Source organism: Solea solea, chromosome 15 (assembly GCF_958295425.1).
Source record: "Solea solea chromosome 15, fSolSol10.1, whole genome shotgun sequence".
Lineage (NCBI taxonomy): Eukaryota > Metazoa > Chordata > Actinopteri > Pleuronectiformes > Soleidae > Solea > Solea solea.
The window spans coordinates 16,916,831-16,940,571 of record NC_081148.1 but is presented as its reverse complement, the minus strand read 5'-3'; the positions used below and the strand labels follow the sequence as shown (position 1 = coordinate 16,940,571).

General features: G+C 41.1%; 2 protein-coding genes across 3 annotated transcripts; both read left to right on the top strand.

The window, feature by feature from the left end:
• The first annotated feature begins 726 nt into the window (after positions 1-726).
• Positions 727-10,710, top strand: zgc:172136 (uncharacterized protein LOC566376 homolog). Of its 2 annotated transcripts, XM_058650727.1 has the most exons (14): positions 728-977; positions 3,364-3,557; positions 3,701-3,791; positions 4,773-4,852; positions 5,038-5,114; positions 5,258-5,444; positions 6,024-6,179; positions 6,675-6,740; positions 8,044-8,112; positions 8,198-8,372; positions 8,525-8,797; positions 8,932-9,060; positions 9,187-9,257; positions 9,344-10,710. In XM_058650727.1, exons 2-14 carry the CDS (start codon positions 3,480-3,482, stop codon positions 9,632-9,634), a joined length of 1,743 nt encoding a protein of 580 aa, XP_058506710.1. In that variant the 5' UTR covers positions 728-977; positions 3,364-3,479; the 3' UTR covers positions 9,635-10,710. The 2 variants fall into 2 exon arrangements, with proteins under 2 accessions (XP_058506711.1, XP_058506710.1); XM_058650728.1 differs by lacking the exon at positions 9,187-9,257 and having other exon boundaries at positions 727-977; positions 9,344-9,486.
• Positions 10,711-11,206: 496 nt separating this feature from the next.
• On the top strand, positions 11,207-23,737 carry tarbp1 (TAR (HIV-1) RNA binding protein 1). The gene is made up of 29 exons (XM_058651701.1): positions 11,207-12,428; positions 12,915-13,012; positions 13,103-13,172; positions 13,474-13,628; positions 13,733-13,785; positions 13,866-13,963; positions 14,065-14,200; positions 14,292-14,388; positions 14,757-14,846; positions 14,960-15,107; positions 15,216-15,482; positions 15,888-15,985; positions 16,087-16,245; positions 16,359-16,588; positions 16,677-16,911; positions 17,054-17,242; positions 17,350-17,549; positions 17,630-17,701; positions 17,854-17,974; positions 18,271-18,381; positions 18,531-18,680; positions 18,760-18,846; positions 18,941-19,146; positions 19,228-19,309; positions 19,406-19,577; positions 19,663-19,848; positions 20,166-20,290; positions 21,347-21,483; positions 22,855-23,737. The coding sequence occupies exons 1-29, from the start codon at positions 11,510-11,512 to the stop codon at positions 23,033-23,035; spliced, it is 4,872 nt and encodes a 1,623-aa protein (XP_058507684.1). The 5' UTR covers positions 11,207-11,509; the 3' UTR covers positions 23,036-23,737.
• The last annotated feature ends 4 nt before the right edge of the window (positions 23,738-23,741 follow it).

Here is a 23,741-nt window from a genome sequence, read left to right as displayed (position 1 = left end):
ATTTATAGCAGTAATTGCATTTCATGTTTAATTTTTACAGGTTTACTTTTGTAGTAGATCAAAATGTCCTGCAGGTGGCAGTGTCACTGCAAGATGTGCTGTCTATAAAGTACCCTAATAACTGATGATGCTTTCAATCCTAGAAATATTAGGATGTATATTTTTTTTACAAATATTTCGTATTGTTCGTTATTGATATTTGGTTCCAATGAAACTAATGATTCCAAACTATAGTTTTGTGGCACATGACTTATTTTCACAAGAATGGTTAACTTCCCCAAGTGTTAACTTAAAATATTCAGCATAATGTAGCATATATACTTTTTGCAATTCAATACTAAGCTCAAGACAGACGTTTTAATATGAAACATGATGAAGAATGTATAGGACTGTCGCTAATTTGTTGTGGTTTAACTGTCAGAACAGGGATTGATGAAATAAACATTAGTCAAAATTAACAAATTGGGGAAAGAATATACTCTACTATGTTTTCAGTTGAGTTGTAAGAAATCAGTGAATTTTACTTGTTGCCCCCGCAACCCTAAGTGTCAACACCACACATGCATTTTACTCCACGAAGTCTACCAATGAAGAACATGGAAGGGGGGTTACTTTATTAGATGTTTAAAATCGAATCATCTAATTATTGTTAGACGATGGAAGCACGAAAGGAGGAAGTAACTGTTTTAACTGAAAAACTGCAAAAAGCTATAGTAAATATCAACCTGAAATTGCAAAACTGTTAAGACATCCAGCGGCTATACCCCCCCGCCTAAGTATCCGACATGGTATGGCCCAATCATTTGAGCTTCTCGGTCGTTGTAGAAAGTTCAATAAGCAATAGAGAGATCTGTGTTCGGTAATGTCTTCAACTCTGACTATTTTTAATTCGGAAAACAAAAAAAAGATTTTGTGTGTGAAAATTTAGGAAGCCGTGGAACTTCAGTGTGAGCTGTTTCGCCTCACAATATATCATGGTGAGTAACGCACGGTCTCGTAGTTGACTGAAGTGGTAGTCGGAGTAAAGTGATGCACTTGTTGCGTTTGGTTACAACCAATTCATCTAACAGCATACGGTTGTTTATTTAGTGAATACATTCAACTGCATTGAGATTGGGATTTTAAACCTACTTTAAGTTAATCTTGCTTTGTTTCACTGGCTCATAAATATATATAATTGTACTCGCACCATTGAAACAAGCAACAAGTGTTACAGATAAATAATGAGCCGTAAAAGCTGGACGGATCAATGTTTTAGGGTTACATCCAACACAGTTGTACAGAATTAATCTGTGCTCTTGGATTACATTTATTTTATTCTAGTTTTGAAGCAATGTTGGAATTAATTAAACCCAATAATGTGTGTCATCCATTGCTCTGAGTCAACACTAAGCAATGCGCTGTTTTGTCCTCACCCCACAACTGAAAAGTGTTTTGAAGTGTTTTTTTTTTTTTTTTAACAGCAGTGGGTACTTGAGTGTGTGTGCGCTCAGGAACAGGGATTATAAACGTCTTGGATGGGAATTATGGCATACAGATGGCTGCTCTCATGTGATGACATGGTTTCACCATGGTCAGCAACAAGGGGTGTCTGTCTGGTTTGCTGTGTTGCTCTCTGTTTATCTTTATGTTTTTGAAAAATGTTCAAGATTAGAGTCCTCTGAAGCATGTTGAGTCTGCATTGTTTATTTCTCTTGAGTGTTGATCATCTTTTACAGCCAAGCGATTAATTAAATACATTAAGTTCAGATGTGCATGCAAAAAAAATAATTTAATCAAGACCACAACACTTCCCATACAAAGCACTTTTTTCTCTCTCTGGAAATCTGTTTTGATTTTACTCTCTCATTCCTCCATGCATGATTGGCTGTAAATTACTGACAAATGTCTTTGAACAATTCTTCTAACATTTCAGTAATGTTTTGGTCGCTCTAAGTCTCAGTCTACCACAGAATGCACTAACACCACTTTCATAATGAAGTAAACTTGGAGTAGATTTACAAATCCAAGTCTCAATAAGGAGATCATAATTGAATTATTCAAAGTAATACAACAACAACTTGTCCTTTTTGTTTAACTATTTACTATAGTGTCAGAGAGTAAATGTACAGCAGAGTTTGACTGTCACAAACAAGTCAGATATTCAAGCCACTGGAATATCAGGTTTTTTTTCTGTTAGCACCTGATGTGTGTCAGGCTCTGTTTGAACTTGTCCATAAATTATATTTGGTAATTCAAACGTTTGCCTCCTGAGCCAAGAACACTCACTTTTATGGCTCCCATGTTTTGTGTGGTTGTTTATAGCGTTTACATCTTTTACGATGTGTCTGTTGTATGTGCTGCAAATGTAAACAACACATTTTCCTGAATCAGGTAAAAAGACACAAGTACAACATCAGGAAACAGCCATTTCTTTGTCTAAGTATCATTTTCCTAGTTTTGTTTACTGAAGTGAAAAGTATTTTCTACTTTCCTTGGGAATAAGCTAAAAGTACCAGAACCAATCGCTTCTGTCACATTTAAATATAAAAAAAATCTAGTAGTTCTCATCAAAAACAGGATTATGGGGATTTGCAGTCAGCGTGCAGCAGTAATTAATCTGATTATTTGATTCTGAGACACTTCAGTTAAGCTTTGTACCAGCTGGGACTTTGCGTCAGCAAACAAAGTGGTGTAAGTTAAACGTGAGTCAAGTAGACTGCCCACCTCCACCATAGCCAATAATGTATGATTGACAGAATATATAGTAATTCAGGACTTTGTTTCTCATTTTTTGTTGCAAAGTTATCTGACTGTTTGTTCTCAGTTAACGACTATTACAGTATAAACTCATTTCTCTGCCCAAATATTTCTGTTTTTCGTTCATTTTTACACAGTTCAATTATTTGCTTGTGACTTCGGTCAAGACGGTGTTTGTTATTCACTTGAGTCATGTATTTTTGGAATGGTAAATATTTGATCTCTGACCGTTTTAGAGTGAACGATCCGTGTTGAGTTAATCTTTGTTGTGGGCTAATGGGAGAGATTATTGTACTTATGTCTGGAGTCTGGTTTGTTTCTATTAAGGTAATACAGTCAAACAAAATGAACTGGACGTATTTTGAAAATGAACAATAACACTGATACATAACGTTTTTTAGAATTTAAAACCTTTAGGTTTCTGCTGTAACTACAAGGTCAGCAAGTAGTTTACCTGTTGCACGGCTAATATGTTGGATTTCTTTCAGTTTGTTTTTGGATATTACATCAGTGGGTGATCTGTTTTACACTCCTCCCAGGTGTCTCATCCATTCACATCAAAATGTTGTTGAATCACAACAACCTATCTCACTATGTGTCATTCGTTGTTGTTTTTTTTTATAGATACAATATGGACCAGCTGTTCTGGAACAGATAAAAAGTAAAAGATAGAGAAAACAAAGAGAGGATTGGAGCTGAAGCACAGTGAGAGCACTTATCGCAGACATACAGAAGACATCATGTCTGCTTCAATAAAGCAGGAGCGAACCATTTGTGTTCTCCTCCCCAACAAAGACCAGCTGGACATCACTGTCAGGGTGAGTGTTGAACATGTCTCTTGCTGACCAACAACACTCCGTCTAAACAGAGTTCTGTTTTATCACTACAGTGTCAGAGCTGCACCACATATCTATATTGTGACTGTGTAGTGAATTTGGATTATTTTGTTCTCTTGCTCCAGCCAAAGTCCACAGGGCAGGATGTTTTTATTCGAGTGACGGAGCTTCTTGGAGTCAAAGAGCTGCACTTCTTTGGCCTCACAGTGGTGAAGGGTAAGTTCACTCTTTGTCGACTGTTCATACTAGAAAATATTGAAGTTGGGATTTACTAATTTACCGCAGTCAGAGTTTCAAAACAAAGTTTCACAGTAGTGTTGTGCCAACAGAACATTTCCCATAAACCAACTAAACATTTCATTCTACCTTCCTTGTCTGCATAATTGAAAATCGAAACCCCCCCCTTTACTGTCAGTTTCATTGTGTTCCCATTCTCTTGACAAATTCGTTGAAATGCTTGGTAATCTTGTGTGGCTCACTACGTGAACAGGCAGCCTTTTGTTTTTGTGGTGTTGTTTCAGCGATCACATAGCCCTGGATTCCTGCAAAATTAACTTCATTAGGCCTGGAATGCACCCTTGCATTCCTCCTCTTCATTGAGGGGAGGGATGGATTGATGATGGGAAAAGGAGGGTGGAAGGGAAAACAGATATTCGTCATGACACAGGCCACCTTACTCAACTCTTACTCAAAGGCCTCAGTGAAGGATAAGAGGTGAAGGAAATTGGAATGAGTCAGAGGAGGACTGAAATGGGCTAAAAGGAAAGATGGATGATTAAAGAAGAGGTTATGAAACAGCTTGGTGAGAATAATACTGCTGCACGAAGTTGAACAAAAGAGATAAAGTGAATTAAGTAGAACATGCCAGTGTCATGACTCATAGGGCCTGACTGAGAGTAATACAACGTCCTTAAACTGAACCATCTCACTAGATTTTTAATTAAATTGGCATTAGCATTGGCTATATTTTTAAAACTGCACAATAGGTAATGTAAACCATGGAGATCAGAGCTTTGGTTGATTTTAATAACCTTGTTTTTAGCTTCCTAGAAGCCTCATTCATAAACAGAAGAACAACGGCTTTTTTCTTTTACCCCAGTGACTCCCATTGTCAGGCAATTTTTACGCTTGGCTGCATTATTTTGTTTCCTCGCTAACTGTCGGCTTTTTTTTTTTCTGTCTCCTTCTCCATCTCAGATAATGAGCACATATTTTTAGACATGGAGGAGAAAGTGAACAAGTACTTTCCTAAGGACTGGAGGCAAGATTCAGGAAAAGTAAGACAGCCTGTTGTGAAGTGTGATTTTGATTGTGTGGAGTGGCAGCATTTTGTTGTGACCCACTCTCCCATCAGTTAATTGGGTGGGCCATTTCAGTGGCCCACATGCCACAATGTTTTTGTTAGGCATTAGAAAATGACTCACACACAGGCCGACTCTGACTCACCTTTCTCTACTTGCAGACACTTCAGAAGAGACCGTTGCCTTTAATACTCTGCCTCAAAGTGCAGTACTATGTTGAGAATGGGAGACTTATTTGGTATGTTGCTCCGTCTTCCTCAACACCGAACATGCTTTCTTTTGATTGAATTGCCTGGTAAACCTGTGTTTCTGATTCATCCATCTCTGTCCTCCTTTCTTTTTGCTCCCCTCCTCTACCATTTTTGGGTTATGTGGTACCAGTGAACGAAAGGCACGGCATCTTTACTACTCTGACTTGCGCGAGCGAGTGCTTCGCTCTGAATGTCGTCAGCAAGAGGAGGCGTACTTCCAGCTGGCAGGTTACGCCTTGCAGGCTGACCTTGGTGACCACCCGATGCCTAAGGAGTCCACCCCTTACTTTGAACCCAAGGATTACTTTCCCCCCTGGGTAGGTGTTGCCATGTGACAGCAGAGCTTAAAAACACTGTGGATTTAATGTGGTCTTCAGTTTGACATTTCACTATAATATTTATTCATTTTACGCCAGTCATTCATCATTATCTCCTGATGATTAAAAACCAGAGGCTTTATTCTAAATACTCTTCTCTACTCAATTAAATGCCAGGACTCAGTATGAGGCTGCACATCAGGTGGTCCTGCAAATATTTCATTATGACAGAGACCCCACATTGGGATTTGTGACAGCCGTCACTGATACATGGAAATCAATCATCTGCCCAAGCCTGTTAGCAATTATAACAAACATTATTGCATGAAGCAAGCACGGTTTTTTTTTTTCACCTTCAAGTTGACAAGAGCATTAATAAATTTAAAAAAAATATTGTTTTACGTTACATTTAGAACATATACAAAAGTGCTTAATTTGCAATTAATTCTCAATTAACTATGGGCAATCATGTGTTTAGTCACTATTTGATATTTGATTAGATTTACAGCCCTAACTTTAACATTTTATATTTAAAGGTTATGTTGTAATCTACATCTGTCATTTCCTCCGTCTCTGTAGATTATAGCTAAGCGCGGAGTGAACTACCTCCTCTGCCATGGGCCCAAAGTGCATCAGGAGCTGTGGGGCATGTCAGCCCGTGATGCCGTGCTGCTCTTCATCAGGGAGTCGTGTCGACTGGAGGATGTACCTGTCACGTTTTACAGACTGCAAAAGGTTAGGGGGGATTTTTTTTATATATATCATTTCACTGTCATCAGAGGTTGCTTGGTTTTGAGTTTTTGTAACACATTTCATACTGTTGGGTGTGATTATTTTCAATAAAATATAACAAGTAACAAAACTGAGGCTGGTGGACATTTCCAACTTTAATTCCTGTCATATTCCTTCCCTCGAACTGCCAATCTGTCTTTTTCCAGTAAGTGTTCATTTGAGCCTACAGCACAAATAAAACTGGGGCAGTTACACAATGCTTCATCTATTCTACATTATTGTCCTCCCCATCTCAAACTCACTCATCATCTGAGTGATAATTGGAAGATTTGCTCATCCATTGCACCATTGCATCATTATGTGTTATCACTTTCAATTTGTTGTTAGCATCAGCTCAGTGTCTCCAAGTGAACTAAGAGAGGGGCTTAACTGTGAAATAGCTGTCTTATCTGAGCTGCTCAGATGCCTCCCTGACATCTCATCATTCATGTTGTCCAGGACAAAAAGGAGGAGAGGGGAACGGCATTGCTCGGACTGACCCTGCGTGGAATGCAGGTTTATCAGGTGCGTGCGTGTGTGAGTGTGTTAGTAATGCATAGTAGCTGCGTCAAACGCGCCTGTTAGGTTCACAAGAGTAAATCTCAAAGATCCAGTCTTTGTATGTGTAGTCCTGTAAAACCTCTGACTAGACGTGTGAGGAATGTGTGGGATTGCTACCAACAGCAGAGAGCATGAGGAGATAGGAGTCTTCTGCCATGTGGTCAGTTGTTTGATCTGTCCGTCAGGGGCCATCTGGGGGGGATTAGGGCTCAGTGCCTGGCTGATTAAAGAGCCAACAGACCATGAGATACCTTGAGTAGCTCTTAGCCTCTTTGCCAAGACCAGATGGACCCTGTAAACAAAAGGAATCGTTTATTGATGGTCAATAATTTTAAAGTACAATGACGTGGAGAGGTTTGGGCACACCTGGTCAAAATATGATATACTGTCACTATATCTTGAGGAGAACATGATCAATCCTCAAAAAAAGCATAAAGTGAAACTTTGAAACATATGTTCACCTTTTTTTGTACATTTTGTTTCGTATGATTAGTGCAAACATGTTAACACCCAAATGCAAGCTGTGGGTTTTTATTAAGGTCTCAGATTGGGTTTCTTGTGGCTTTTTCACAATATGATAAGGGAAGCTCTGGCTCTATAAATACTTTCGACCACTCAAAACCTTGACCCAACAATCCACAGCACTGAGCTCCTCAAAGCAGCTGCCGAACAGTGAAATAATAAACTGTCACAAAGCAGGAGAAGGCTGGTACGTTGGACAAAAAATTAAATGATATGTGCTTGTATTGCAGCTACTGGCTCGGGGTGCATTTCACTTATAGAGGGGAAATGGGTAATGGCCCTCATGTTCTTTAAACACACCTTTTAAAACCCACATTGGCTGACCTCTCACCAGGCGCAAAGCTGGAGAATTTGGCAGCTCCCTCACAGTCCCCCCCAACTTAGAAGAATCTCAAATCTCAAAGAACTAAAAGCCCTTTGAATTGAACCGGAGAAAATCCTGTAGCAAGTGAAAGAGCCATTACTAACCACAGGCCATGCAGGTTGCCCAGACGTTTGATTCAGACCCTTTTCCTTTTGCTAATTTTCTTTTTTAATTGATAACAGATTAAATAAAAAAGCAGTCACATCTTTAACTTCATGTTTTTTGGGAAATCTGTTACTTGTCATCAAAGCCATCAAAAAATGTTTACCAAGGCTGCCAAAACTTGTTGTCCAGAAATTGTGCCCAGAAATCTGTTTTCTTTTTCCATACACAAAAGCTATTTTGTGTTTGTGTGAATGTGCATGTGCTTGATATTCACAGGAGATGAACAACATGCGACAGCTGCTATACAACTTTCCTTGGACAAACGTGGGACGTCTCACTTTCCTGGTATGTGCACTGCTTATATTCATTCACTGTTCAATTTATACGGTTTTGTCATAACTATTTAATGGGCATATCATGTCCCATTAAGGGGAAGAAATTTGAGATCCAGCCAGATGGTTTACCGTCAGCGAGGAAGCTGGTTTACTACACTGGCTCGTCGTTCCGCTCTCGCCACCTCCTCCTGCACCTGAGCAGCAGCCATCGTCTTTACCTCAGCCTCCAGCCTGCCCTCAAACACCTACGCCAGCTGGAGGAGAGCGAAGGTAACAAAATAGTATCATGATAAGGAGTTTGGCAGGGAGGCTCTTGTACTCCTCTTCATCAACCACAGAGGACAGACGTTTATTGGTGTTTTACATTTTGAGAAAAAAAAAACCACCACATTGATAGTAAGTTGTCTGTCTGTTTTTTTTAGAGAAAAAACGTTACAGAGAATCTTACATTAGTGATGACCTGGACTTGGACCCCCCCGGCAGTGAGAGCAGCCCTGGTCTGTCGCGACACTCGACCAGCAGCTCTGGAATTGAAGCAGATGCCCGTCAGCACAGCATCTCCACAGAGAGGGCCTCTCTGGAGGAGGAAGGTCGGATGTGTTTTGGCTCAGCAGCCAGCCGTGTCAGCCCCTGTACCTCTGGGTTGGATGCAGGCACCAAAAGTCAGACTGAAGATGAGTGGTGGCAAGAGCAAGGTGAGAGGATTTTTAAGAGTATTGTCTAAGTTACTTGGTCTGAAATGCACAATAAAGGTGATACTTTGCATTCATGCTATTGAAGTAGGAAGCATCTTGAGATTAACCATATTCCACATTTTTCTTTTACGCAGTTAAGGCCACTGATGGAAGTCCAAATGATGTTGTTGGGGAAGAACCCGATGACATGTTCCAGTTGGCTGACCTTCTTCAAGGGGTTTCTGTGGATTGTGCAGAACGCACCTTGGACACTCTTTCATCAGGTACAAATCATCTAATTGTGATGTTCAGGAAAATGTGTAATCACAGCAGCTTAAAAAATTGTATTGTCAAATCATTTGTTCTCTTCATCGTCGATATTGACTAATATAATCCTGTGGGTTCTAAAGAAAATAAATCATCCACCCCAGACACAGATGAATATCATGGAAATGTACACAATGAAGATATGTCACAACAGGTTTGTTGTTTCTTCTGTCTTCTTAATTTCCTGTGGACAGTCAGTATTTTCTTAACTTTTATTTTTCCCTCTTATTTTTGTTCAAGATGCTGAAATCTAGGGCACCAGTATGTGTGGATCGGCACAGCCACAGTCTAGATGATGTCAGTTTCCTTCCACCTCCTGCCCCCCTGGGAACCACATTGCTGCCTGATTCCTCCCACAGCTACACATTTGGGTTCCCAGGTATCTCAACAAACACAAAGACCCCCGTTGATCAAACTTGTTACCCCGTTTTGCACTGCCCAGCCAAACCTTCATTCTACGGCCGCAGGTCAACCAACAGCCTTTCTCTGGACATGTTAGATGATGAACAGTTCTTGGAATTCATTCTTTAAAGAGTTGTCCATAAGTACGTCTCATCCTTCTCATCCTTCATTTAAGATGCAACTAAAGTCACGGGTTGCCAACAAATCAGTGTCTGTTCTCTATATGATGGAAACAATGGTTTGCTTCAATTTTTAGAGAGACATTACTGACACTACGCCCTCATTCCTGTTACTAAAGCAGACAGATCGAACAAATCAAGGAGCATATTAAACCATAAACAAAGCATATTTATTATTGTATATTGTGTACACAATACTTGCACTATTTTATTACTTTTTTAAACTTTTTTTAAGAAAAAAGCATTTTAATTTGTTTTTTTATTTTGTAATGTAATCATGGTTGAAAACGTTTAAATCTTTAAGTGTTTCGAGCATAAAGTAATACATTTTCTAACTTTTTGAATCAATGCAGTCAGCAAGTATTTAAATTCATGTGCTTTCCATGTCATCCGCCATTTTTTTTATGTATATATTAACTTGAATTTCCTTATTGCATTTGTAGATGCCTTGATGTTAATGAGTTGGTCCTGTATTCCCTTGTCCTATATTTTTTTTTAAATCATCTTTTATATTGTACTCCATTTCTACACTGTGTGCTCTGTCATGCATTTCCTATTAGTCTGCCTCAGCAATGTATCTGGTGATGTGGAAAATTGAACCTCCTTACAGTTGCTAATGCATGAATCCAAAGCTTCCCCCCATTTGATACTGTCCTCTCGTGTTCCCTAATTACAAGAGAAAAGTATTATTTGTAAAGAGCTATTTCTGTATCCAGCAAGTGTGTAATGAATCTGCAGTATTTTCAAATTATGTAACCCCAAAACAAACGAGCCTTTCTGACACTTGTCATCCATTTTTTCCCCACTGTTTTGTAAATGATAATGGTTTGCAAAAGAAATCCCCTGATGTCTTAAGCCAGCATGAAGTCACTGGAAAAGAATGTCAGTGCCTGAACACAGACAAGCTTTAAACCAATGTTCAATAATGTGTTAATAACTGATGGTGTTGAATACCGAACAATTCATTTTTTTTTTTAAAGCACTGTTTTTTCAATCATGGTGTAAATAAATCCGTAATACCACTAAACAAAACCACTTTGGTTATTTTCTCCTCATTTCAAACTCAAAAGATCCTGATTAACAATAATGTACTGTATTTTAAAGAAAAATAACACAGCCTGGACCATGTGATGATTGCCATTCAGCAGAAACTTGATGAATATAGGAAGGTAAAACCTACTGGGACATTATACAACCTTTTAATGAACAACCTGACAGTTACCATTCTAATGAAAAGAAAATAATTTTAGGCTAATTCTGCTCTGTGATCAGTATTAATATCATTAATGTCTAATGTTTAATATTAATTAAAATAAAATCCTAAATAGGTAATAAAAAACTTTGACAGGATTTCAAAGGATTCTTGCTCCAGACCACCCTCACCCACTGTTCTCATGTCAAGTTTCATACCTTTTTATTGTAGAAATATGCAGACAAATAAAGGTTAATTGTGCGCCATGTTTAATACTGATATCCTAAAGTTGTTTTTTTCCTGTTAAATATTAATGTCAAAAAACTTAATTCGAAAAGGATTGTTGCTCCTAACTTATACCTGTCTTTGTCAAGTTTTACTTTACTTTACTTACTTGGTATTCATAATTTACTTATTTAAAAATGAAATAAAACCCTTGGATTGTTTCTGACAATTTTCAAGAAATGTCCATGGTGCAGAACTGAGATGAACTCTCGCGAGAGTTTGACATCACGTGTGCGGAAGTTTACATTGTACTTTAACAACGTGCTGCTCGCAGCAACGATAAGAAGAGCCGGTGTGTGTGTGTTATGAACAGCTCGTTAGCTTTTGAGTCTGTCCTCGCTTTCTACAATGTATTCTGTTTTAATTGACGCAGTCTTATCCAGCTCTCCGGACTGTGAGCGCCTGTTGGAGTCTCTGTGCTGGCCCGCTCAGACGTGGCCGGAGACGGAGCGGGTGGAGGCGCTGACGGCTTTCATCCAGGGACTGGCACCACTTCTGACAGCCTCGGACAAGACTCCGTTTACCGCTGCGCAAAGACGACGTATTCAAGATAAAATAGAGTCGGTTATTTGGACGCAGTGTCTGCCTCTCTTCGCCAGTATATCAGCAGAACCGGGTGAAGTCGTGCGCTGCAGGGAGAGCACAGCCGCCGCCTGCCGCCTCGTGAGCGCCTGTGTCCCGTTGTGTGATGAGGCTGTGCCGGGGCGCGTGGCTCTGTCCATCCTGCCGTCACTGCAGCTGTCAGATGAAGAGTCACTCAGCGTGGAGGTCTCCAGCGAAGTCATGGCCGCTCTCATACCTGCTCTGTCAGCAGACGAGCAGCTCACACTCAGGACCATGTCTTCTGCCTTGTCCTGCATGAAAACACTCCCTGTTGCTCTGGTCTCCAAAGTCACAGTCAGACTCCTCTTGACTCTTCTGAAGTGCTGCGGTGGTGCCACTTTAAACAGCATCCTCAGGCTGGTCCTGGACGATCTGTGCAGCTGGCACTGCGCTCAGCGCACACCTGCGGTCACGGAGAGGGCTCTGCTGTGTTTGACAGTCATCTCTGATCACCTGCTGACACCTCACAGCCTCTCCTCCTCCTCCTCCACCACCACCTGTGAGCCCAACCCTCGCCTGTCTCTCCAGTTCTGGAGGATGGTTCAGGATGGATTGACGCACAGAGACAGCGTGTCACGTAAGAGGGCGCTCTACCTGCTGAAAAGGTGTGTGGCCCTGTCAGAGGAGGAGCAGGTGGAGTGTCCCCTCTCTCCTTCAGGCGAAGGTAAAATGCTCACACTAGGATTTTAATGATATCACCCCCACTTGCCTTCAGTATACCTACACTGCTAGCTTACTTGTTGGTTTTAGATGTTATTGCTGATTTTTAAATCCCTGTGTGGCCTCATTCCAGTTTATTTAACCTCCCTGCTCTCCAAGATCCTCAGATGCCTCCTTACTGGTCGTTCCCAGGTCTAGGCTGAAACAAATAGCTGACAACATTTTCAATCAGGCCTGCGTGAGGAAACGAGGGCTGCAAAAATACATACTTTTCTCTGATTGTACTACAGTATCTATTTCTTTTAGGGCGTCAACCATTAATCAATCACTAAATAACTGTTTTGATAAGCGATTAATCCGATTTAACAATGCAAATAGTTTCTGTTCCATATGTTCCATATTTTTTATTATTATTGTTTAAATATTGTTATTGCTCTTTCCCTCTGCTTTCAATGTTGTAATTATTGTTTTCTTGTTGAAATCACTGCAGGTGAGACCTTGTTCAAATGGGCTCCCACCAGGAGCAAGTTGCTCAGAGAGTTCTGGGAGGATTACGTGCTGGTGATGGAGACCCTGGAGGAAAACCAGGTATGGAAATGGTTGGATCACCACCGCCAGTTCAGCAGAAAACATCCTGATACAGCTTTGTAACCTTGTCTCTGTCTCCCTTCTGTGCAGGTTCATGTTGTCCGGCCGGTTCTCAACAGGATAGACACCTTGATCCAAACAACAGTGAATGATAGTCAAGGTAACTTAAGTTAAGACAAAGGAAACGGTTGTTGTTTTTGTATGTTTGTAGTTTGATTGTTTGTTTTAGTGTTAGTTGGATGAAGTGATGCAGCTGTCGTTAAAGCTAAATCAACACACTTGCTTGTCTTGTAAGAAAAGTTGTTTATTGAATGACAAGTGAAACAAGATAATGTAATGGCAAAAGTCAATAAAGTGACCCAAAACATAATTTTTCAATATCAGTAAAGGCACAAAAGAAGCGACTGATTATCGGGTATTTTTTTTGCCTGTTGTCTTTATCAGATCTTTCTGTGTTGTAGCTTCAGGTCAAGGCCTCTTCCACCCATCCTGGCTGCTGTGTGTATACCAGCGGATGTTCCACAGTGAAAATAAATCCTTAATGCGAGAGGGTGTCTGTCATCTGCTTGAGCTGCAGGTCCTCCAGCAGCCGGACTTCGCTTTGGCTTTTTCTCAGGTACAGGCAGAGACATTATGGTGTGAATAAGTATCTTTCTTTTCTGTTCCACTGAAATCATTCAAAGAGAGTTTATTTGACTTTTCTTTTGCCTCGCTCTTCAGTTTATTGTTGGTCCTTTCATGGATGTGCTGTCTGAAACTTCGCTCTTTTACAGGTAAGGGTGTAAATCAATCTTCCAGGAAGAAAAATACATGAAAACCAGTCCAAATTAACCCACCTCCTGTACACATGTAGGTCAGCTGAGCAGAGTGTAGGATATTCTCCTGAGCTGGGGGCCAAACTCCAAGTCTTCCTGGCCGTTTTCTTCACTAGCCTACCAGCAGAACACAGAGGTAGAGGAAAACAGAAGCCACATGTAAATACATGTAAACAAAGCTCTGACTCAGTTAGTTGATTTGTGTTTCCCTCACTGTTGTGTTTGGGTCTGTTTTAGGTTGTGTTTTGCTAGAGCTGATTCAACAGCTGGCCTCTAAGCACTGGTGTGCGGTGCCTCTTCTCTTCCTCTCCCAGGCTCTGTCCAAACTCCCCCCCAGCCCCCTGCTGGGGTTGGATGGACTTGCAGCTCTAAGGTTTGTCATCACAGTTACAGTGAGGCAGACTGTGTACCAGCTGGTTGTGTTGTTGGATGTGGATGTTCATTTTGTCGGTGGTGTGTTACAGGGAGGTGCTGCGCTGCACCATGATCACACATCAGGTGTTGTTAAGAGGCGCTGCCCAGTGCTTCTTACTCAAGAGTGCCCTCTGTCTCACAGACGTGGTAAGACACAGATAGTGTTTTATTTAAATGCTAAATTGTCTGATTCAAGACACGAAAAGTGCTACATAAAACAAAGTGCTTTACACTAGTTTTGCCATTCACTCATTCTCATTCATCCACATGCACTTTCATACAGCACTATGTACATCTTTATGCTGCAATATCACAAAACTATCATACCCATTCACATGCAGCAGGCACAGCCACCAGGAGCAATTTGGGGTTAAGTGTCTTAAGTGTCCTCTGTTTGATCCCCAGAGCTGGGGATCATACCCCAACCTTTTGGTTGGAAGATGCCCAGCTCTGCCGCTGACATACTTGTAAAACTCCAGGGAGTTGTAATATTGAAGTATCATTTTCTTTTCCAGAGTGCAGTGAGCCTAGATGATTTCTTTAGTTTCCTGATGCATTTCCATGCAGATGAGTCACTGTGTAGAGGGACACAGGTCTGGAATCAGGTAAAGTACGATCACGCACAAATGAAAGAGCACTCAAAACTAATGTGTTTAACTGGCACATTTGATTTATGGTTGACTCATTGCAACCCAACATGTCTGTGATGCCACTGTAGTTGTGTGTCTGGCTGTCGGACAATGAAGGCCGTTTCAAGCCCAGGACTGTGGATGGTGATCACACCAGTGCTGCCACAAAGAAAGAAACTATCAAAGGCTATGTTCAGGACGAGATACACGCCTTTCTCCGAGTTCCAGCTAGTACAGGTAAGTCTGAAATTAAGTGGCCATAGATCACGTGAATTATTCTATCTGCAGATGTGATTTTTTTTTTTAAATTGTCCTTTTTGTGTGTTTGGTTTTCTTGATTTGCAGGCCAGACTGAGAGGTTACCTGACCCCAAAGAGGCTGAGAAGTTGGCCAGGGCAATTCTGCTGTGTGTGGATATGGAGCAGTGTCAACTTGGCACAGCTATGACTAACATTCTAGAGCTGTTACTCTCTCCTCTGCTGGACACCCTGAGCAGAGTCAGCACAAATATTTACCTGCCTCTGCGCAAGAGTGACAAGAGCCTGCAGCTTGTGCTACAACTCTTCCAGCTTGGACAAACACCAGGTTGTCAGAGTATTGGAGGAGAGCTGGGTTAGTAACAACAACAACAACAACAACAACAACAACAACAACAACGTTCGCCCATATTAATAATGTTGTAGTGAAAGTAGATGCACAATGAAACAGTTTACTATTGAAAACAAGAACAAACAACACATAAATGCTGTTCTCCTAAGTCGTATTTGCTGGCTGGGCAATTGGGACATTTTCAGAAGATAATATCTCCCTCATAATAAGAGGTAATGCAGTCTTGTGCGAGGGTTTTCTTACTGAAAAAGCTATTAATGTACTACCTGACATTTTACAAACATTCCACAGGGATCATAATAATAATTTTTCAGGATCTTTGTCCCTGGTATAAGTTTTCTGTTGATGCTTATATGGAGCCCTTTACTATTGAGTGACATTCACCCCTTGTTATTCTGCTATTTACAGGTGACATTGTGAATGTTACATTGGAGAAACAGATTTTTAAACTTATAGATCCAATCCAGGACTTTATCTTGAGGCGTCTATGTGGGGAGCTTCAGGAGGTAAAGTGCCAGTTGAGCTAAACACCATCGCTCCAATTAACTTAAATACCTGTCGGTCTAATGTGTGTGCTTTGTCTTTTATTTATTTTTTTTTTAATCAGTTATTCGATGTTGAGCGGGCAGAGTTGTACCTGAGTGTGCTGAGCCAGCTGTTGGCCTCGTACAGTTCTACACCACATCTCCATATTAAAGTTCAGCAGAATCATTTCCCTAAACTCATCAAACACAACCTCACAGTCCTCCAGGAATCAAGCCAGCAGGTACAAAGCTAAATATTTAAATCCCTCGTCATCAGGCAGGAATTTCACGAATCATTTCAGTTGCTTGATTATTCTTGATTGCTTGATTATTGCTTTTTTTTTGTTGTTGCCAGATCCCTTCCATGACACACCAGGTGGCTCGAGCGGTTGCTATGGCATCCCTCGCCAAGGTTTGCAGTCTTGTGGAGCAAGAAGTGATTGCCACAAGATCAGAGACCACTTTTGCTCTGAAAGCACTGAATGACTACTTCTACAGCTCAGTGCCGTCTGTCTCACAAAGTCAGTCGTCACTGGGAAACTTCAACAAACGTTTGCTAAAACCACAGACGGGAGACCTTTCATGGTTTGTGTAGTAGTAAAATATGTAAAAAAATATATACATTCTCTTAATGCCAGTAATCCAGAATAAGCATTTTCTTTCTTTTTGGTAGTGATTTAGCAGTGCAGGGCACACTGGTGAAGGACTGGGGACGTATTGCTGCCAATTTTATGCGCGACCAGTGGATTTGCCTGAGCTTCCTGATTAAGACGATTGGGATTCCTGAGATTTCCAGATCGCCAGAGACTCTGAAAGCTGCTCTGAGCTGCAGTGTGGAGGCTCTGGCACTGCTGCCCAGTGACCTGGTGCTGCCTGTGCTCACCTTTATGGAGACATTACTGCCACAAGTGAGTCTCAGTGAATTTAGTCAAAGGGATTAAAATGTGGGTTTTAGCTGAAATTATAATATGAAGGATTTCTTCAAAAAATATAATATCTTGTCCACTGTGCTTGGGATAAAGCATCTGGTTGGTGATATTTTGTTTCCAGTTGCTAATTACTGAAGAGGCACTCTGTGTGGAGGCTGTGACGCTGAGCTGGGATCTGGTGCAAACACTGAGCTCCAATGGCCAAGCCTTCTGGCCGGCCCTGAAAGGCTTCATCTCTATGGCCTTCCATCGTCAACTGCTCGAGCTGTCACACACTCAGGCTGTGACGTTTGTGGCCACCTTGAAACAGGTGATTTAAATCAGACTGTAAGATCACAGTGATTTTCTCTTTCCTAATACATTTTCCACAACATGTGCTGTATACAAACGCGGTGTGATGACGTGTGTACGACGTAGATCGCCGCCGACTTGATTGAGCTCTCTCAGGCAAAGAGCGGAGTATTGGGAGTGCTGCTTCAACACTGTTGTCAAACGTGGCTGCCCACAGACCGAAGTGGAGGCGAAAAGGCCGACGGCGCGTTTTCAAGTGTTTTCAGCCACATCAACATCCTGACTGAGGCCTGTGTCTATGGACCCGTACTCAGAAAGGACCAACGGTAACTCTTTACAGCATTTCTCAGATATAATTTTGTCGTTTCTTGGGGTTGTTTTCACCATTTTTACCTCTCTTTCAAAGACTCCTCCAGGATGTACAAACGTACGTTGAGCAACTCGGTGATGAGTGTACTGTTAAAGTCATAGTTGCAAGGTGAGCAGGTGTAATCCTTTACTGTCAGAGGTTGTGTCATGTCTCTTCTTTATTGCTGTGATTTGAACTATTGTCACTAGAGGTCTCTGTTGCTGTGCATGTTTTTTTCTTTTTTTAGTTGATGAACTACTGCTTTTTTCTTTTTTTTTCAGTGAAAACAGAGATGAGCAGTTTCCCCGCACATGTGTATTGGCTTTCCTCAGCCGCCTTGATTCTTCTAATTCAGAGCACGAAACACTGATGGAGGCTGTAGTTATGGCTTTGTTGAAAAAGGTAGTTTTTTTTTACTAGTAGTAAAAGGAGTGCCTTGATATTTGTAACAATATCCCTGTCATTTATAATCACAAATATCCAAACTTGAAGTATATAATATATAAAATATGGTGAAATCATTACATTACGATGCCATGCTGTGATTTGTACACAATGTATATTTCGTACTTTTAAGTATGGTCACAAATTGTGCTTAGCATATAAAATAATATGTTGAGCAGCTAATTTCAGGAGCACTTCACCATTTCCCATCTGTCATCTCATCATCCATCTCAATTCCCACCTGTCATCTCCAGGATAATGACATATCAAAGTCAAAAGTGCGCAAAAATATCAACGCCCTGCAACATCGCATCACAAACAGAGTTTGGCAAACACTGCTGCTGTTGCTGCCCAAACTCAGAGAGGTAAGATAACTGCGCTCAAATTAAGAAGTGCACAGAAAATATTCAGTCTGACTGTTAATGTGTGTGTCTGTGTGTCTGTGTGTCTGTGTGTGTGTGTGTGTGTGTGTGTGTGTGTGTGTGTGTGTGTGTGTGTGTGTGTGTGTGTGTAGGAGTTTGTCGCCACTTTGCTGAACCACGTGTTTGAAGCTGGATTCTGCAGTAACCAGGCTTCAGTCAAATACCTGATCGAATGGATGATGATTCTGATCCTCATTCGCTATCCACAACAAATGGACAGCTTCTGGGCCTGCTTCAACATGGTGACCTCCCAGTCTGGACGCCCATGTCCTATCAAGAAAATACTGGGTTATGAGTGAAACTGTACATTTCTGTCTGCAGGATCAAGAAAAGACCAAGACCAGCATCTGTACTTTCCTGTCAGTCCTGGTACATTTTGATGTGATCATTCCTAATCTGAACAATAAGGTAAAATCAGAGTTGGATTTATCAGCACCCCCCACCCACCCTTTTCTTTTTTCACTTCTCAGTTGTACAACATCTCTCTGGTTCTGTGTTAAAGGCAGCACAGTTGCGTAAAGCACTGAACAGCATCCTGCAGTGGTGTTTCAATCATAACTTTAGCGTGCGTCTGTATGCCTTGCTGGCCCTGAAGAGGGTGTGGAGCCTGGCTGAAGTCCACGCAGAGGAAGGAGCCGATGGTTGGGGAGGTTTGTCCTCTGTGATCAAAGCCTGTTTGAACCAGGCTGAGGCCATGCAGAGCACTGGGTGAGCACATGCCACAACTAACCAGATAAATACCTTTTATTTCGTAGTCTGCTAATGTGTTTATTTTCTGTCCCACCCTAGAAATGCCAACAAAAATTGGATAAGAATCCAGGAGCACTTCTTCTTTGGTGCCTTTCATCCTATCAGGGATTACAGTGTTGAGGTTGGCTTTTTTTTATTTTTGATGCCTTGTACGTTTTGTAAACAATAATGTACAGTAATACACCTTTTTTTTTTTTTCTTCTTGCTCCTTTTTTAGACCATATTCTTTACCTTTCCCAGTCTGTCAGAGTTGACTGATGATGAGTGGATTCCTCCATGGAAGTTTGAGAAACTGTCATGTTTCTCTGAAAGTCCATCTTTCCCTTTGAAAAATCCTGCACCAGATCTTAGCCAGCTCCAGCCTGGAGACTGGATCCAACAAGACAAAGGTACAGTTACACCGCATCGCATGCAGAAGAAGTGCTTCATATGATGATCACAGAACAGTCCCTCTCATGATGTTTCATCAACCAGGTCAACAGGATCAGGAGGAACGCTGGGCTGAGGTGCAGAAGAAGATCACTCCCTGGAGGTTGGGGATCCAGGAGCAGGAGCCCGAGCTTCACTTGGTTCCGTCGCAAAGGGCTGCTCGTCTGGGCAAACAGCACGGTGCTCTGCTAGTGGTCGCCTCACTGATAGATAAACCCACCAATTTAGGAGGTCAGGAGCAGCACAACAAATGGCATTACCTCATAATGTAAAGAAGTGACATCAGAAATAACATTGGCTTGTTAGTCCTGATTATATTTCACTTTCACCCTCACAGTGTTTAATTAAGAGCAGCTATTTATATCCATCTGTGATACTGATGGTAGACTGGTACTGGTAGCCATTTATGCTAAATCACCACTGCAACTGTCTGACTCGATACTAAATCAGTCATCTTAACCCTCAGAATTCATAGTCACCATATTTAAACTCGCTATGCACATTAATGCAAATTCCCTGTTCATGTTTTTGTGTTTTTGTTGTTGTAGGTCTGTGCAGGACATGTGAGATATTTGGTGCCAGTTCTCTAGTTCTGGATAGCCTTCGCCACATCAACGACAAACTCTTTCAGTCCCTGAGTGTCTCATCTGAGCTCTGGCTTCCTCTGTTGGAGGTAAATTATGTCAAACAATGTTAAATTTCATCCCAGTGATCGTGAGGTCTTCTGTTTCTTTACATAAAGGCTTTTCCCACTGGGCCGGGGGGACATAGGAATTGCCTGATTTGACCCGTCTTGGTTTGCTTGGGGTTAAAATGATTTCAACAGACATGAACATCAAGAGCAAGCAGCAGCCAGAACAGCTGGATGCTGCAGTCACCGCTACTGATTTCCTAATGGCCTTATATTCTGCTCTGACCAAGGAAAGTGCCAACTGCCAAGTTCTTGTGATTGCAGAAAATTATTTCTGTACATGATGTGAGGGTTTCGAGAACTAAATGCAATTAATGTGCCTTAGTGGTGTTAATTTTAAACATGAAGCCTGGAAGAGCATGCATGGTCTTTCTATGTACACTCACTGACCACTTTATTGGGTACACATAACAGCAAATAAAGAGGCAGGATTGGCACCCTCTGTGGTGTTCTGCTCCTGTAGTCCTCCTGCTTAAAGGTTCAACATGTTGTGCAGTCATAGTTGGTTGTATTGAGTATTTATTTAACTTACTGTTACAGGTTATTGCTGCCTGTCTCATATTTCAAACTTTCTTCTCCAGCATCAACAATGCATTTTTGCCAAGAGAGCGACTGCTCGCTGTATAGTTTCTCTTTTTTTGGACCATTCTCTCTAAACCCTTCTTCTGGTTGTGCATGCTAATACCAGTAGATCATCAGTTTATGAAATCTGGCACCAACAACCATGCCATGTCACTCACATCACCTTTCTTCTCCATTCTGATGCTTGGTTTGAACTCCAGCAGGTTGTATTGATCAGGTCTACTGCGATTATATATTTGCATTATAAACAGTTGAACCAGTGTACCTAACAAAGTGGCTATGAGTATATAATCCATGGAAGTATTCTTATGGTGCAGTTCTACTATAATGTTTAATCATGTTACAGGATGTCATTATGTGCACTCATTTCAAGGTGCTGACTGTTTTCTTAAATCTTTGATTGTGTGAACTTTGGTTACCATTTTCCTTGAATTATAACCTGTATTTGTCCATCAGGTGAAGCCTGTGGAGCTCACCGACTTCCTGCAGGAGAAAAAGAGTGAAGGCTACTGTATTGTCGGGGTGGAGCAGACCGCCAACAGTCAGAGTCTCCAGGATTATCAGTTTCCTGAAAAGACTCTTTTACTTCTGGGGTATGATGTCATCATACAAGTCCTTTTCTTTCTTTTTTTAATCCAGTAGTCCAAAAATACATGCATGTTTTCCCATGCCCTTTGCGACTCTCACCTAAGTAAAGGTGTGAGCTGACGAGGCTATTCATTTTTTTCTTGCACGTTTAGTGTTTTATTTTTTTCCCTGCGGTACCTGCACCTCTCCTCTCTATCATGTACCTGTTGGGGCATGCTGGGCTGTAATTGGCTCTCCCTCAGGACTAGAGCAGGGAAAAATGAATTACACAAACCAGAACAGGCAGCATGACGACAGCGGCTGAAAAGACCTTAACTGTTGCATTTATGATGCTGCCTCGTGGCTTGCACCATAGGTTAAAATTAATTTTGTCTGGCCATTTGTAGCTACACATGAATGAAACATGATTGTAATTATACGCTTGTGTAATTCCCAGGAGTAGCTGTGTGAGTCATTCCTCACTACAATACAGTATGTGCTTCGGTGACGCAGCTGGTTTGGCAGAGAGGGAGAGCTTATATTTATTGCGTCTGCGTAGGTGTCGTGGTTTGTTTTACCCCTGTAGTCACAAAGGTGTGAGCTGTGCTGTGAGCTCAACCCCGCCCATGTGTGAGCTGAATCTTGAGGGCTTTCACAGCTGTGTGCGTGCACAGCACACCCTGCCTCTAATCTCTCATCAGGTGGCCATTATCTCACCCAGTTGCACTACAGATAAATGTAGCTCATCAAATCAAGCTTCCTCGCTGTGCACCACCCTCTGTGGAGTCACTAAATGCCAAAACTCATGACGTCTTTATGTTTACTTTGTATGGCCCATATTGCTGGAGCTCAGTATATGCAGAGTTGATTACAGTTTGAATTGCTCTCACACTTGTGTTTGTAAGTCATCAAGAGAATATGAAGGGCCAAGTTGGCCAAACATGATGAGGCTCTTAAATTAAATCAGCTGGCTGGCATCATGAAGCCAAATAACAACAACCCACGGTAAAAATGTTGATTTTTACTTATAGATTGACGCCATAATTGTATTACATATTGGACAGTGTTATGATGGAAATATTCAACTACATCGGTTTTCTTAACATTGTTGGAAGAATTAAATAAAACCAGACCGGGAAGAAAAAAGAAAGAATGATAAAAAGATATGATCAGAATAATAACAATGAAATTGATCAGATCACATTCAGTAAATAGGATTAGTTCATATACATATTTGCTGATGATAACCTCTTAATCCAAAGCTTTCAAACATGAAAAAATAAATGAATATTGAGATATTGTCGGTAAACTCTGCTTTCAAACATTCAAAATCTTTTAAAATCTTTACATGTATGAATATTTGATTGATATGTATTTCTATATTTGTCTCCTTGTAGCAATGAACGGGAAGGTATTCCCGCCAACTTGCTGCAGATGTTGGACGTCTGTGTCGAGATCCCTCAACAAGGAGTGATCCGCTCCCTCAATGTGCACGTGAGCGCTGCTCTGCTGATTTGGGAATATACGCGGCAACATCTGGCCTCCGGTTCAGCTAAAGTCGACGCAAAGTGCAGCTAAATAGGAAGGAACCAGGTGTACATACAATCTGCCCTCCAGATGTTGACCACTGACCTCTGGTAGCTCGCGTGTAAAGCATCTTTGAATTTAAAGTGAAAATGTCAGGAGGCTACAAACAATTTACCAAGTGTTAAGAACTAATGGATTGACGAACCTATCCTTAAAGATTTGAATGTGGTCAACAGACAACAGTACTATACCTGTGCCTTAATAACTCATCACTTCTGGTTATTAAATACTCCACTGGGCACACATCTGTGGCATAAATTCAAAATGTTCTCTTTTTGATGAAGTATTATTTGTGTGAGCTTTGTTTTGTTTTGGTCCTTTGGTTCTTTAGCAGCCATTTTGTCCTGTTTTAGCAGGAAAGGCACAGGTGATACTGATCACACTAACGATGGCTCTGTCCAGTTCATGTTTGCAGGACTATGTGATAGTGAACTATCATGCCCTCTGAAACTGAGGAAGCTAAATGGAACTCGGCCATCGCTCATGATTATTTGCACCTGTGATTTCCTGACTGTGACATGTCAAAGTGGCAGCAGTGTAAAAGGAGTGTTACACATAATATTTGGATAAATGCTGCATTTGTTCATAGAGACACAGGTTTTTTATTATTATTATAAAAATGTGATTTTAAATTCCAAACTGTATTTTTTTATATTGATGAAATTAATAAATGAAACTTAATGACTTTGTGCACATA

Bases quoted from the DNA above. Each gene is read 5' to 3' on its own strand.
- zgc:172136 (XM_058650727.1), top strand. From the start codon at position 3,480: ATGTCTGCTTCAATAAAGCAGGAGCGAACCATTTGTGTTCTCCTCCCC. The intron at 5,115-5,257 runs GTATGTTGCTCC...ATGTGGTACCAG, and splicing joins GAGAATGGGAGACTTATTTG to TGAACGAAAGGCACGGCATC. The intron at 5,445-6,023 runs GTAGGTGTTGCC...CCGTCTCTGTAG, and splicing joins AGGATTACTTTCCCCCCTGG to ATTATAGCTAAGCGCGGAGT.
- tarbp1 (XM_058651701.1), top strand. From the start codon at position 11,510: ATGTATTCTGTTTTAATTGACGCAGTCTTATCCAGCTCTCCGGACTGT. The intron at 16,246-16,358 runs GTACAAAGCTAA...TGTTGTTGCCAG, and splicing joins TCCAGGAATCAAGCCAGCAG to ATCCCTTCCATGACACACCA. The intron at 17,550-17,629 runs GTAACTCTTTAC...TCTCTTTCAAAG, and splicing joins GTACTCAGAAAGGACCAACG to ACTCCTCCAGGATGTACAAA.